This window comes from Oncorhynchus nerka, linkage group LG20 (assembly GCF_034236695.1).
Source record: "Oncorhynchus nerka isolate Pitt River linkage group LG20, Oner_Uvic_2.0, whole genome shotgun sequence".
Taxonomy (NCBI): Eukaryota; Metazoa; Chordata; class Actinopteri; order Salmoniformes; family Salmonidae; genus Oncorhynchus; species Oncorhynchus nerka.
In genome coordinates this window covers 70,239,464-70,256,141 of record NC_088415.1, presented here as the reverse complement: position 1 = coordinate 70,256,141, position 16,678 = coordinate 70,239,464, and the positions used below count along the sequence as shown (strand labels likewise).

The window sequence follows — 16,678 nt, the reverse complement described above, 5'->3', positions numbered from 1 at the left end:
AAACACACAGCCAGGGCAACTAAGGAGTGGCTCCGTAAGAAGCGTCTCCAGACCTGAACCCAATAGAAAATCTTTGGAGGGAGCTGAAAGTCCGTATTGCTCAGTGACAGCCCCGGAACCTGAAGGATCTGGAGAAGGTCTGTATGGAGGAGTGGGCCAAAATCCCTGCTGCAGTGTGTGCAAACCTGGTCAAGAACTACAGGAAACATATGATCTCTGTAATTGCAAACAAAGGTTTCTGTACCAAATATTAAGTTCTGCTTTTCTGATGTATCAAATACTTATGTCATGCAATAAAATGCAAATTAATTACTTAAAAATCATACAATGTGATTTTCTGGATTTTTGTTTTAGATTTCGTCTCTCACAGTTTAAGTGTACCCATGATAAAAATGACAGACCTCTACATGCTTTGTAAGTAGGAAAACCTGCAAAATCGTCAGTGTATCAAATACTTGTTCTCCCCACTGTATATAGTTGCAGTAGGCTATGTTCACAATTATTCAGTGAAATAACACAGATATAAATATATATATATATATATATATATATATATATTGAGCGCCAACAACTCAACATAATCATTCCGGGCAGGGCCGTGCACAGACCTTTCAGGAGGCAGATGTTCAACCTGACACCACCACCCATAAGGGCACTTTGGCAACTGGAATGGCAAAGGGACATGTGCTCTGTACAGGTAGAGCCATATGATTCAGATTTGGCTGTGTTGTTATGGAAAGGAAGTGTGCGTGACGGTAAAGGGGTATAGAAAAAAAAACTCTGTAATTTCACGTCACTGAAGTGTACCCTTGTGTATGTTTAGTGGACGATTCTACAGTTCACTATATCAATCTCATCTTTCAGAAGGCAGTTTGGATTCCTTTTTTGATTCAGTTAATAACTCTGTTTTAGGATAAAGGTTTATTAAACTTTGTGATTCTGATATAGATAATACTGAGTTGGACCGAGCCATTAAACAAATGCCTATAGATATATCTCCTGGACTGGATGGCCTGACTCCTGAATTCTATCGACATTTTTGGCCTGATATTAGAGAGTTATTGCTTTTGGTCCACAAAGAGGGTATTGCTAATGCTATCTTACCTCCTTCTTTGAGATAGGGACGAATAGTTCTTTGGGGCAGCTAACCTAGTGGTTAGAGTGTTGGACTAGTAACCAGAAGGTTGCAAGATCGAATCCCTGAGCTGACAAGGTAAAAATCTGTTGTTCTGCCCCTGAATAAGGCAGTTAACCAACTGTTCCTAGGCCGTGATTGAAATTGAGGATTTGTTCTTAACTGACTTGCCTAGTTAAATAAAGGTTTAAAAAAATACCCAAACCAAAGAAGGACTCATTTTACCTGTACAATTGGAGACCAATCACATTGTTGGCAACTGACTATAAGTTACTAGCTCATGTCTATGCCAATAGGCTGAAAAAAGGCCTCGGTGATATAATTAGTGAAACTCAATCAGCCTTCATTAAAGGAAGGAGTATCCATAACCATATACAATTGGTTTTAGATATTTTAGACTATAGTGAGTTCATAGAAGATGATGGCTTTATATTGTTTTTAGATTTTTTTTAATGCTTTTGACACTTTAGAGCTCAACTTTTTATTTAGAACTCTCTCTACTTTTGGGTTTGGGGAGAATGTCTGTAAAGTGATAAGGATGATATTTAAGTTCGGTGGCTATGAGTAATGGCACATCCCCTAGTTTCTCTATTGCTAGAGGAATTAGACAGGGATGTCCAATCTCCCCTCTTTTATTGATTTTAGCCACAGATTTACTAACAAATCTGAGAATTTAAAAGGGATCCATATTTTTGGAAAAGATAAAGAATATCAGTCAATTTGAGATTATACTGCCCTTTTCCTAAAGGATAGAGCGGCTATTCCCTTGGCTATTGACAGAATCAAGAAATGTTCTATGGCCTCTGGGTTGACTCTCTACCTTAACAAATGTGATCGCATGCCAATTCATTGCTGTGACTCCGTCAACATTGCCTCCATACCTGTTAAAAAGGAAGTTAAATATTTAGGAATTCTTATCACAAAATAAATTCAGATAGAGAATCTTTAAACATTGGTAATAGGATTAATTCCATGAGAGTTTCATTAAGTGTCACGACTTCCGTCGAAGCCGGTCCCTCTCCTTGTTCGGGGGGCGTGTGGCGGGCGACGTCACCAGTCTTCTAGCCATCGCCGCTCCACCTTTAATTTTCCATTTATTTTGTCTTGTTTTCCTGCACACCTGGTTTACGTCTCCTCATAATTACTATGTGTATTTAGCCCTCTGTTCCCTCCATGTCTGTGTGGGGTATTGTTTATTTGTCGAGGTTGGCACGTTTCCGGCTGGTTTGCACCAGGTTTTATGTATACCTATGTTTTGTGGCAGCCTGTACTTTGTACTTTGTTTGTGATACTTTGTGCTGCCTTACTTGTTTTGGGCATTTGGTTTTGGTGATGCTGTTGCATTCTGGTCTTACTATTTGCCTAAGTAAAGTGCTTCGTGTTCACTCATCTCTGCTCTCCTGCGCCTGACTTCCATGCACCAGCTACACCCATCGTTGACATTAAGTCAGTGGCTGCAATGTGATATCTCAATTTTGCGTCGTATTCTTTTGTCCAAGACAGATGGTTTATCTAGAATCATTTACCAAAGTCAATCCCTTTTTCTTTCTTCTAATAACATTTTTTTAAAGTAAATTCTGTTATATTTAGATTTGTTTGGAAAAATAAAATGCATTATATTTGGAAATCACAATTAGTGAAAGACTATGATCGTGGAGGTTTGCAGGCTATTTATTTTGAGTCGTTAGTGGGTGCTTTTAAAATTAAATAGTTGAAATTATGTCTGTCTAATCCTACCTCAATGTGGTATCATATCCCTAACAGTCTGGCTAATCAACTTGGTGGACTTGATTTCCTAATGAAATGTGATTTTGACCCTCCAAAATTACCTGTGAAATTGTCTAAGTTTCACCAGCAAATATGTTTTTTTCTAGAAAATGATATTCAAGCACATTTTTCCCCCCACAAAATATTGATTTGTAATAATATAATTATTAAAATGAATAGGAAATCCATTTTCAAAGGTCTTTGGTTTGACAAGGGTAGTCATGTTGTCTGTGATTTGGTAGACAACACTGGGGAGTTTTTGCCATTTGATGAGTTCATTGGTAAATTTCAGGTTAATATTACTGAGAGAGAATATATGAAGGTTTGCAAAGCAATTCCACTTCCTTTACTTGGACATATTAAGAACACTTTGTTATATTATGAGGTTGTTCTCTCTTTTCCAAGTTTACAAATTAATGACTTGAAACTTTTGGATAAAAAATGCAACAATATGTGGATACGATTGGCAGTTAATGAAGTAATTTTTGGTGATTATAATTCAATATATTGCTATAGAAGTGACCAATCCATGCTATGGTCAAAAGCGACTACCTTTTACCTTACTTGTCCAGTTATCCCAAAAGTTAAAGAAACTAATTTTAAAATATATTCTTCCATCTACCCTGTTAATGATTTCTTTCACAAAAGATTACATTTTTACAAAATGCCTTGTGTTTTTTGTTGATCTGATTCCGAATCTATAGAGCATTTATTTTTCATGCTGCCATTCTAGTTAAATGGATTTAAATTCATGAATGATTGTGTATAAAATCTCCAGAATTACCTACACTACCGTTCAAAAGTTTGGGGTGACTTAGAAATGTCCTTGTTTCTGAAGGAAAAGCACACATTTTTATCCATTAAAATAACATCAAATTGATCAGAAATACAGTGTAGACATTGTTAATGTTGTAAATGACTATTGTAGCTGGAAACTGATAAAAAAAAAATGTAATGTCTACATAGGCGTACAGAGGCCCATTATCAGCAACCCTCACTCCTGTGTTCCAATGGCACTTTGTGTTAGCTAATCCAAGTTAATAATTTTAAAAGGCTAATTGATCATTAGAAAACCCTTTTGCAATTATGTTAGCACAGCTGAAAACTGTTGTTCTGATTAAAGAAGCAATAAAACTGGACTTCTTTAGATTAGTTGAGTATCTGGAGCATCAGCATTTGTGGGTTCGATTACAGCCTCAAAATAGCCAGAAACAAAGACCTTTCTTCTGAAACTTGTCAGTCTATTCTTGTTCTGAGAAATTAAGACAATTCCATGCGAGAAATTGCCAAGAAACTGAAGATCTCATACAACACTGTGTACTACTCCCTTTACAGAACAGCGCAAACTGGCTCTAACCAGAATAAAAATAGGAGAGGGAGGCCCCGGTGCACAACTGAGCTAGAGGACCAAATACATTAGAGTGTCTAGTTTGAGAAACAGACGCCTCACAAGTCCTCAACTGGCAGCTTCATTAAATAGTACCCGCAAAACACCAGTCATAACATTAACAGTGAAGAGGCGACACCGAGGATGCTGGTCTTCTTGGCAGAGTTGCAAAGAAAAAGCCATATCTCAGACTGGCCAATAAAAATAAAATATTAAGACGGACAAAAGAACGCAGACACTGGACAGAGGAACTCTGCCTCGAAGGCCAACATCCTGGAGTCGCCTCTTCACTGTTGACGTTGAGATCAATGTTGACATTGAGACATTTATAAGTGACCCAAAACTGTATGTTTATCTTTGCTGATGTTAAATGGCATTATGCTTATCCTTGTAATTCCGATCATAACTATTTTATTAACATTATTATTCTCCTGGCCAAATATTATATTCACAAATGTAAATGAGGTGGAAAAATGTCTTATTTTGTATTTTTTTTCATTGAACTGTTACAATTTTATAAATCTCTCAAACTTGTGAAACTTAAAAAGTTGGAAAAATTATGAGAAGTCATGTCTCTGAATGTCTGTTAATGTCTGATTGCCTTGCCACATATTATTGATGTCCTGAATTAATCTTTTGTTTGGGGGGGGGGGGGGGGGGCTCGCCTGGTGTTCTATTATTACACTTTATTCACAGGAGTGTCGCTGTATTGATGTGTGTTATTGTTATTATTGCTGCAATAATTTATTTTTATTTTTTATACAGTATATAAATAAATGTTTTGTGGACCATACCATCATCACAGAAATATAGGGGAACGGCAAGGCAATTTCCAATTCAGCACCTGGCAGCGATTTTTCTGTATGTCCAATCATAATTATAAAGATAGTATCCGACAATACCGTTAGATGTAATGGGGTAGTGCGAACAAAAAACTGTTTTGCTCGGTGACACGAGAGGTAGCGAATATTGCGCACAGGCATGTAACTAGCCGCTTGGTAGCAGCCACTTTCTATATAGCTAATAAACCATTATCTGGATAGCTGTCTTCAGCTTGCTTCCGCCTGTAGAGGCGGGTAATGAAACATCCATAGGCAACGGAAAACACAACTTGCCAAAATTTGCTTTGTTTCAAGCTTTATTTAAATATGCTTCCGGGAAAGGAGCTAACGTTACTGCTCTGGATCTTCAGTCGCTTCAGCAGCCTCAGCGCGGCATCTTCAGCATCCCGTAAGTAGGCTATTAACACACACTGTAGCCTATATGGTATGCGCTTTGCTACGTTGCTTTGTGCTCTTCTTGTTCAGGACCAGGGCATTGCAGACTAAGTGTTATGCGTCAAAGTGTTTACCACTTCGGCATCAGACCCGCTTCGAAGACATGGCAGTATAATTATTACCGGTGTTTATTTTCAGTAATATAAAATCTTATGTTATTGTATTTATTAAGGGGGGGGGGCGCTATGCTGCTTATAAGCTACCTATGCCTCCTTGTTTCGCTCATAGCGTAGAGATCCTAGATGATGCTGAATGGCAGGCTACGGTAGGCTATAGGCTACGTTTGGTGTCAAAATTATTTATCATTGATAGATGTTTCTGCCACTTTGTTTCTGTGGAGTGCGGTTCTTATTACAACGCACTGCAGGATTGTTTTTTAAATTTATTTTTATTAAGACAAATTCGAGTCTCCGAAAAGTTTAATTAAACATGTAATTATAACAGGCTAGATTAGGACGCCTACTGTGTTCTTATATAATTGATGAGTGTACATGAATAAGCTTGAGTGTACATGAATAAGCTTGAATGCACAAAAACATCAATAGGCTACGATTGATATTATCATCATACATGTTTTAGGAAGTAGGTGTTCATGCTTTGCTCTTTATGCTACCCTGTTAAACACAGGACTGAAACAGATGTAGTGATGGCTGGAAGAGAGTACTGGTCTCATGTGACAGGCACTTTAGATGTCCCTGTTAAACATTAAGACCTGTTGACCTGCAAGCAAAGCCATCATTTAATATATATATACAGTACCACTCAAACGTTTGGACACACCTACCCATTCCAGGGTTTTTCTTTATTTTTACTATTTTCTACATTGTAGAATAATAGTGAAGACATCACAACTATGACATAACACAAATGGAATCATGTAGTAACCAAAGAAGTGTTAAACAAATCTAAATATATTTTAGATTTGAGATTCTTCAAAGTTGCCACCCTTTGCCTTGATGACAGCTTTGCACACTCTTGGCATTCTCTCAACCAGCTTCATGAGGTAGTCGCCTGGAATGCATTTAAATGAACAGGTGTGCCTTGTTAAAAGTTAATTTGTGGAATTTCTTTCCTTAATGCATTTGAGACAATCAGTTGTGTTGTGACAATGTAGAGGCGGTATACAGAAGATAGTCCTATTTGGTAAAAGACCAAGTCCATATTATGGCAAGTACAGCTCAAATAAGCAAAAAGAAATGACAGTCCATCATTACTTTAAGACATGAAGGTCAGTCAATGTGGAAAATGTCAAGAACTTTCAACGTTTCTTCAAGTTCAGTCTCAAAAACCATCAAGTGCTGTGGTGAAACTGTCTCTCATGAGGACTGCCACAGGAAAGGAAGACCCAGAGTTACCTCTACTGCAGAGGATAAGTTCATTAAAGTTAACTGCATCTCAGATTGCAGCCCAAATAAATGTTTCACAGAGTTCAACAGATACATCTCAACATCAACTGTTCACAGGAGACGTTGTGAATCAGGCCTTCATGGTTGAATTGCTGCAACAATAAATAAAAAACACTACTAAAGGACACCAATAAGAAGAAGAGACTTGCTTGGGCCAAGAAACATGAGCATTGTACATTAGACTGGTGGAAATCTGTCCTTTGGTCTGATGAGACCAAATTTGAGATTTTTGGTTCCAACGGCTGTGTCTTTGTGAGACGCAGAGTAGGTGAACGGATGATCTCTGCATGTGTGGTTCCCACAGTGAAGAATGGAGGAGGTGTGATGGTGTGGGGGTGCTTTGCTGGTGACACTGTCAGTGATTTATTTAGAATTCAAGGCACACTTAACCAGCATGGCTACCACATAATTCTGCAGCGATACGCCATCCCATCTGGTTTGCGCTTAGTGGGACTATCATTTGTTTTTCAACAGGACAATGACCCAAAACACACCTCCAGGTTGTATATGGGATATTTGACCAAGAAGGAGAGTGATGGAGTGCTGCATCAGATGACCTGGCCACCACAATCGCCCGAACTCAACCCAATTGAGATTTTTTGGGATGAGTTGGACCGCAGAGTGAAGGAAAAGCAGCCAACAAGTGCTCAGCATATGTGGGAACTCCTTCAAGACTGTTGGAAAAGCATTCCAGGTGTGTCCAAACTTTTGACTAGTACTGTATATTGTGTGTATACGTGTCATTCACCTGTACATGTGTGTGTGCAAGAGAGACATTGCGATACCCCGAAATGCCTTGAGATGAGTCCCAGGACAGAAGTAAATAAACAACAAACTGAAATAAAACAAAAAAAGGAGATAATTCACACAGAATCGGGACTATTTGTCATTATATTTGTCTATTCAGCTATTTTTAACAGACAATACATAGTGGCAAACTGTCTGATAATTGTAAGTGGAAGTGGAAAATTGAGAAAAATATGGACTACGCCAAGACTCAGTGAGCACAGCCTGACCAATGACCATTTTGACTGGCCTTCACAGGCAGACTTGACTACACGCTGTGCTCACAGATGGTGAGTTACATACTAACACACTCATGCTAACACTGTGGGGAAACTATGAGTGAGAGATACATGGGGAGAGAGAGGCAGAAGGAGAGTTTGTGCTTTTGTGTCAGAGGTTTGTATTTAACATATCTACTGAACACATTATTGAATTGTTTTCCTCCAGCCTGCACTGACCTTTCACTACTTGTATGAGTGGAGAGGCAGAGATTTAGATTCAGGTTTAATGGGGTTTTATTTCAGCTTTCTGAATGTCTCAGATCAGATTAAGCTGTAAACCTCTTGGTTACCTTATCTACATATTTATACTGTGTGTTAGCCAAATGGTGAACTACTATGGAAATATTATTATTATTGTCGCGTTTTCCCTGACCGGTTATCAAGTTATGTATGTGACTTACCTGGTTAAATAAAGGATTATAAATTATAAAGGATTATAAATTAAAACCAGAATCGTGCCTTGTGTCAATGACGAGGGAAGCCAGGGACCCATCAGCCTTGACTTCTGTTGATGTCTCTGTGTTGACCTTTGTGATCTATAGTTACCTCTGGGACATAAAGACAGACTCATTGTGGTCACGTGGCTTTGTGCCACATTTGTGCCTCAATGATTTTATACAGTGTAAAAAAAAGTGTCAAAGTTATTGATCATTATAAACTGGGTGGTTAGAGCACTGAATGCTGATTGGCTGACAGCCGTGGTATATCAGACTGTATACCACGGGTAAGACAAAATATTTATTTTTACTGCTCTAATTATGTTGGTGAACAGTTTATAATAGCAATAAGGCACCTCGAGGGTTTGTGGTATATGGCCAATATACCACGGCTAAGGGTTGTATCCAGGCACTCCGCTTTGTGTCATGCATAAGAACAGCCCTTAGCTGTGGTACAGTATATAGGCCATGTACCACACCCCCTCGGGCCTTGTTGCTTAAAGATAACAGGCAATATATAGTATAAACATTTTAAAGATCACATGTGAAATTAAAGCTTAGAATGAATCACTTAATTCATGAGACTCAATTGACTTTCCCTGGCTAAAGGATTTAGATAAATCAAACTCTGAGTAATGCAATTTGGCCCACTAAAAGGAAATACATTTGAAAAATGAACCCAGTCAATCCTCACTAAAGTAGCTCAGAGACCTGCATGGAGAAGCCATAGGGAATAGACCAAAAACAAATCAGGTCTCTCTGTAGTTCACCAAACTAACTTTAAAAACAGACTCATCGTGCACATTTGGAGCATAATGCACTGTAATATAAACATTTGGCACAATAGAAAGAGGACTATTACTATGTGTGAAAGAGAGACTACTCCTTACAAATGCTGAACGGATTTTCGACTCTGCTCTGGTGACTCGAAACAACAAAATGTTTCCAATAATATTGAACTGAAGCTGCTGCCAGGGTCATGTAAGTAGGGAAATAATGATTGCGTCTCCAGATAGTAATCTTGCTGCATATCCCCCTGTTTGAGAATGAAACTCTAGATTGGTGTTTTTTTGTTAGGCAAATGAGAAAGCTCATTAAGATTCGGGACACCTGCCATCCTGATTTGTCAAACCATGTGAGTGACGTACTTACCGTGACCCTCCCCCTATTCTACAGGCTCCTCCTTTTGTCCACTCTTGATGGACACCTCCAGAACAAAGACCTGCCCAAAATCAGACCCCAGAATATCAAAAACACAACCACACCATATCTCCGATAAAATGTTGGGCTGTTTTTTTTGCCACAGTCACTGGTGTTGCACATATGGTGACAGCTTGGCTCCTATACATGCGTATCTGAAGTGATTGCGCATTTATCCCATGTTGTTTGCAGTTGAATTGGGATGTGAGGTGAAAATAGTAGGAAACACTCCCAGTCCCAATGTCTTGCCATGGCTGATTGCCGGTCATAACTCTCTGCGTGTGATTGTGAGGGGAATCACTGGGGTTTCTGAGTCCCAGAAAGAGCAGATTATAAAGGAAGCACTCGTGCACTCGCTTTCAGGCAGCAGACCTCCCCCGTGGATCACTAGCTTTTGACAGAACATGTTCTCATTCAAAATCAGTATTCATTTGTGAGCGCCGCGGGCAGATGCTGTGTTCAGTCTGATTGGGTCGAACAAAGAGAGGGAGCTGAGGAGGGAGCCATTCAAAGCCTAGCTCAGTCATTACCACTTGAATGGGGATGGGTTGAGAGGCATAATTGACAGCGTTCACAACAAAAGTAATCACAACATTTGGAGTGTCAGTCAGTCCGACTCTCAAGATTACTCCCAACCCTGGAATCAGAGATTAAAATCATATAAAATTTTAACAACGTCATCATTTTAGGAGGTTACATTTTTTCCTGTTCATTGTTATTAGCTGAAGTTGAGTTAGCTAAATATTGGAAATCGAATAGCTTTGTTTATCACAAAAGCTTCAGGGGCTTAACTTAAAGCCTGCTGCTCTTGTGAATGGAGTGATCCAAAAACATGGCTTTGTATGAAATCTATTATTAAATAAAGCATGCACAATACATGCACAATGATGTAGTCCCATATTGTATTTTGAGCTTCGTTCTGTATTAAACCGGATCCGGTTTGAAACATGGTGTTTATGCTATGTGGGGATAGTTGAGTGTGTTTGAGTTTGGCCCCATTGCCTCTAAATTAAGGAGGTCCGTATGGGACTAACCCTGTCTCTGACACAGATCTTTAGGCACAGAACTCTGTTTAAAGCATCTGCTCTGGTTTACTGTTAAAGAACCTGTCTTATTAATTAATCCTTGTCCCCTTTTTATTGCACATTTAAACGGAATGTTTTTCATAGATGTAGCAGCAGTATGGTGGTATAATGTGTGATTGTTAAATGATGCATACAGATAATTGTATGAGAAGAAGGCGTTACGAGTTTGAATTCATTTCAGAGTTCAGATCTAGTATGGGATGGGGGGAGATTTTAAAAACATTTTTAAACAAAACATTTTTAATTGAGCTTGTAAGACATATCCCTGAGGAGACTTCAGACTGTACTGCAGCTCTCAGAGGCAATAACAAGCATTCCCGGGATTTAAGATTCTTACTACATAAAAAGATGACTACTTGGTGTGAACCATGTCATGTTCCTCTATTCGAATTAGCTTATTTTTTTTTATATATATATATATTTTTTCTCTCCCCGTATTCATTCAGACTCATGTTCACTGATATCATATCTCCCCCGGCATTACGTGCAACGAGTTCATATTAGGTTTAGACCCACGCAGTTTATGTCTGCAATTATAATATCATTATTTCCCTGGTTATTCCAGTTCTTAGATGGCATTTATTATTGATCAATGTCACACCTTTCTCTGGCAGAATATCATATGTGATTTAGATGAAGAGTTTGCCTCATCAAATTATCGTAAGGATGCCACACCAAAGACGGTAGGCAGGGATAAATAACTATATAGCAGTTACAGATGTAACAAATGGACAAACGATGTCCTGTGTCTGAATTGGCAATGATCAAGTGCTGTATGTGCTTCTAGCAGTGTGGTAGTAAGAGGCAGCTTCATGAGAGTTATTTAAACACTCAAAAAGCCTCAAATATCCATTTGCTATGAAGGACAGGAGGAGGTGGAGCGAGCGTGTTTAATTTTATGCTTGGCTACTCTCTTCGCAAATCTCACAGGGAAGGCTTCTAAGAGCTTGTTGCTTTTGTTAATACTAATCTAGAGGCAAGGAAATGTAAAAAAATATATATAAGTCAATTTGACTGGCATGTAAAACATGTAATTTGAAGCAGACTGGCTTCTCCGTGGATAAGAATTAGTCCAATTCTGATTTGCTACCACATCACACAATTTTTCTCCCTGTTCTCTGATGTTTTAATGTGTTCTACAATACAGTTCAACATTCAAACATCACTCTATCAAACTTCCTAGCGGAGTAAATGATTTGGCTTCTTTAATTTTCCACTCAAGGGGTTCAGACTTGGTGCTCAATGAGAAGTGGGCAATTCATTGTCACAGCAGAATGAAAGTACAGTAATGGTCGGAATGAGAATAATTATTCTTAGAGCTTCATTTGCTGATAGAGTGAAGTAAAACTGTTCTAACACTTTATTTTTCTACTATTAGATTAATCCTGTGAGCAAGTGTCCTTGGCTTTTCAGGGACCTACTGTTTAGTATTGTCGGCACGTGTGGTGTCATAGAGCCATTCACTTATTAGTGTCTAAGAATAACAGGAGAAGAGAAGGACGGAAGCCAAAAGACATCAAATTTCAAAGTTCTTCCAATTTTCTCTCTCCCTCTCCCTCTCCCTCTCCCTATCCCTCTCTCTCTCTCTCTCTCTCTCTCTCTCTCTCCCTCTCTCTCCCTCTCCCTCTCCCTCCCTCTCCCCCTCTCCCTCTCTCTCTCTCTCTCTGTCCCTCTCTCTCTCCCCCTCTCCCTCTCCCTCTCCCTCTCTCTCTCTCTCTCTCTCTCTCTCTCTCTCTCTCTCTCTCTCTCTCTCTCTCTCTCTCTCTCCCTCTCTCCTCTCTCCCCCTCTCTCCTCTCTCTCCCCTCTCTCTCTCTCTCTCCCTCTCTCCCTCTCTCTCTCCCTCTCTCTCTCTCTCCCTCCCTCTCTCTCTCTCTCTCTCTGTCTCTCTCTCTCTCTGTCTCCCTCTCTGTCTCTCTCTGTCTCCCTCTCTCTCTCTCACTCTCTCTCTCTGTCTCTCTCACTCTCTCTCTCTCACTTCTGTCTCTCTCTCTCTGTCTCTCTGTCTCTCTCACTCTCTCTCTCACTCCTGTCTCTCTGTCTCTCTCACTCTCTCTCTCACTCCTGTCTCTAACATTGGAGGTGACAAAACATGTCATTCCATTAGTTTAAGCTCCGGTCATGCTCCAATAACAGCTTGGCTTCAGCCAAGGCTCAGGCTGTGCTAATAAGTCCCAGAAAGCCAGAATCTCCACAGTGGCAGATTGAATCTAACCCATTACTTGTGTGTTCCGGTGTGAGGCCAGCGAGCAGGCTGATTAACATGCCACACTTCTCAGTGTAGTAGCAACTCTGCCATTGTGTCACTGACCTTAAGCGCAGCAAATTAAAGGAGCATGGTGGACCAAATTCATTAGCCTATCCCCATCAACATTGAGTTGCCTATTTAGGAGGCTTCCAGTTCTAAATTGCTTTATAAAATGAAAAAATGACATGTCTGTCTGTAGGCCTCAGGCCTAACTCGATGACAGCTAGTAGGCGTGTGGCGGTAGTCACCAGTAACCACATTACCACTGCTCAATGAGGTAGAGCTTTGCCACCCACTAACGTTCTGTGTAAATAGATATGGTATTATAGGCCTAGTTCCAAGTCATGTAACTATAACAAACTGCCTACCGGTATTCTCTGCTAAAACACAACTCAGCAGCTCATGTACTGTTAGACAAGAAATTAGAAATTAGGAAAAGGTGCCGATATACAGAATAACCACCTACCATTTTCCAACATTAGCTCCCCTCTAGTCATTGCGCTCAATTAATTTGTTTTGGTGTAACTCCAATGTTTGTTGATGTTGTGCTGCGGTAGCCTCAAGGCTCCTGGAATGATTGTCACTGCATTTAAGGAAAATGTGTAGGGCCAGTCCCAGACATGAGATGAGTGGACCTTGCTGTAGCTGATGATATCGAAAGTTTTCGTGCTCTTAGCGGAAATGAGGCTATCACAGGAGACAGCACTCAGGCGCTATTGCCAAATCAATAACGTCAGGAGTTCTAGGCTCATCCCACAGCTACAGTAGATACACAGCAGTGAGAAATGAGTTGTCAGCTTTTCTAAGCCATGCCTTTATGCACTGAGGAATTAATCTGGTTCAATTAATGTATGTTTTTAACCATTTACATTTACATTACATTTAAGTCATTTAGCAGACGCTCTTATCCAGAGCGACTTACAAATTGGTGCATTCACCTTATGACATCCAGTGGAACAGCCACTTTACAATAGTGCATCTAAATCTTTTAAGGGGGGGGGGTGAGAAGGATTACTTTATCCTATCCTAGGTATTCCTTAAAGAGGTGGGGTTTCAGGACAATCTCACTACAATAAACGATCATGATGCAAAGCTCGACTCGGCAAAGGTGTGTGTGTGTGTGTGTGTGTGTGTGTTTGTGTGTGTGTGTGTGTGTGTGTGTGTGTGTGTGTGTGTGTGTGTGTGTGTGTGTGTGTGTGTGTTTGTTTCAAGTTTCAAGTTTTAATGTCACATGCACAAGTACAGTGAAATGCCTTTCTTGCAAGCTCTAACCCCAACAATACAGCAATCAATAACAATGGAATACAAAAAATAACAAGATAGAACAAAAACACACAAGATATAAAAATAAGAACTAAGAAATTAAGAACACCATAAAGTAAGTAAGCATATACAGTACCAGTCAAAAGTTTGGACACATCTAATCATTCCAGGGTTTTTCTTTATTTTTACTATTTTCTTTATTGTAGAATATTACCCAGCCTGGGCAATTCAACTATGAAGACCTGATTCATGCAGTCTCCTCAGAAGAGTTGATGTTGAGATGTGTCTGTTACTTGAACTCTGTGAAGCATTTATTTGGGCTGCAATTTCTGAGGCTGATAACTCTTTTTTATTTATTTTTATTTTTACCTTTATTTTACTAGGCAAGTCAGTTAAGAACAAATTCTTATTTTCAATGACGGCCTAGGAACAGTGGGTTAACTGCCTGTTCAGGGGCAGAACGACAGATTTGTACCTTGTTAGCTCAGGGATTCAAACTTGCAACCTTTCGATTACTAGTCCAACGCTCTAACCACTAGGCTATCCTCTGCAGGAGAGGTAACTCTGGGTCTTCCTTTCTTGTGGCGGTCCTCATGAGAGCCAGTTTCATCACAGCGCTTGATGGTTTTTGAGACTGCACTTGAAGAAACTTTAACTTGACTGACCTTCATGTCTTAATTAATGATAGACTGTCATTTCTATTTGCTTATTTGAGCTGTTCTTGCCGTAATATGGACTTGGTCTTTTACCAAATAGGGATATCTTCTGTATACTACCCCTACCTTGTCACAACATGACTTGCCACAACACGACTGCATTAACTTTTAACAAGACACACCTGTTCATTTAAATGCATTCCAGGTAACTACGTCATGAAGCTGGTTGAGAGAATGCCAAGATTGTGCAAAGCTGTCATCAAGGCAAAGGGTGGCTACTTTGAGAATCTCAAATATAAATTGTCATCTCCCGTCTGGATTACTGCAACTCGCTGTTGGCTGGGCTCCCTGCCTGTGCCATTAAACCCCTACAACTCATCCAGAACGCCGCAGCCCATCTGGTGTTCAACCTTCCCAAGTTCTCTCACGTCACCCCGCTCCTCCGCTCTCTCCACTGGCTTCCAGTTGAAGCTCGCATCCGCTACAAGACCATGGTGCTTGCCTACGGAGCTGTGAGGGGAACGGCACCTCAGTACCTCCAGGCTCTGATCAGGCCCTACACCCAAACAAGGGCACTGCGTTTATCCACCTCTGGCCTGCTCGCCTCCCTACCACTGAGGAAGTACAGTTCCCGCGCAGCCCAGTCAAAACTGTTTGCTGCTCTGGCCCCCCAATGGTGGAACAAACTCCCTCACGACGCCAGGACAGCGGAGTCAATCACCACCTTCCGGAGACACCTGAAACCCCACCTCTTTCAGGAATACCTAGGATAGGATAAAGTAATCCTTCTCACCCCCCTTAAAAGATTTAGATGCACTATTGTAAAGTGGCTGTTCCACTGGATGTCTTAAGGTGAACGCACCAATTTGTAAGTCGCTCTGGATAAGAGCATCTGCTAAATGACTTAAATGTAATGTAAATGTAAAATACATTTTTTATTTATTTTTTTAAACACTTTTTTTGGTTACTATATGATTCCATATGTGTTATTTAATAGTTTTGATGTCTTCACTATTATACTACAATGTAAAAAAATAAAACAAAATAAAGAAAAACCCTGGAATGAGTAGGTTTGTCCAAACTTTTGACTGGTACTGTATACAAGGTCAGTACCAGAACCATATTTACAATGTGTAAGGATACTGTATCAATAGAGGTAGATATGTATAGGGTTAAGGTAACTAGGCCACAGGATACATGATAAACAGAGTAGCAGCAGCGTATATGATGATTGTATGTGAGTGGGTGTTTGTAGAGTCAGTATAAATATATGTGCATATTATGTTTGTTAGCAAATGATAGAGTGAGTGTTTGTATGTGTGTTGGAGTATCAGTGCACGTAGTGTGTAGGGCACTATGAGTGTGCATAGAGACAGTCAAAATTAAGAGTAAAATACAAAGCTCAACTCATATAGTCCCTGTAGCCATTTTTTTTATAGCTATTTAGGAATTTTATTGCATGGGGATAGAAGCTATTCAAGAGCCTGTTGGTGTCAGACTTGATGCACCGGTACCACTTTCCGTGCGGAAGCAGAGAGAACAGTCTATGGCTTGGGCGGTTGGAGTTTTAATGATTTTCTGGAACTTCCTTTCACACCGCCTGATATAGAGGTCCTGGATGGCAGGGAGCTCGACCCCAGTCGTGCACTGGGATGTCCTCACCCATCCTCTGTAGCACCATGCGATCGAGGTCGGTGCTATTGCCATAGCAAGCAGTGATGCACAGTGAAGATGTTCTAAATTGTGCAGTTG

The 16,678-nt window shown here is 40.0% G+C and overlaps 1 protein-coding gene across 1 annotated transcript in view; it reads left to right on the top strand.

The window, feature by feature from the left end:
- The first annotated feature begins 5,334 nt into the window (after positions 1 to 5,334).
- Positions 5,335 to 16,678, top strand: part of LOC115103043 (contactin-associated protein-like 2) — a 66,587-nt gene continuing 55,243 nt past the window's right edge. Inside the window, exon 1 of the mRNA XM_065005719.1 lies at positions 5,335 to 5,519. Within this exon, the coding sequence (XP_064861791.1) occupies positions 5,438 to 5,519 (82 nt within the window). The 5' untranslated portion in view covers positions 5,335 to 5,437. The remainder of the gene's footprint in view (positions 5,520 to 16,678) is intronic.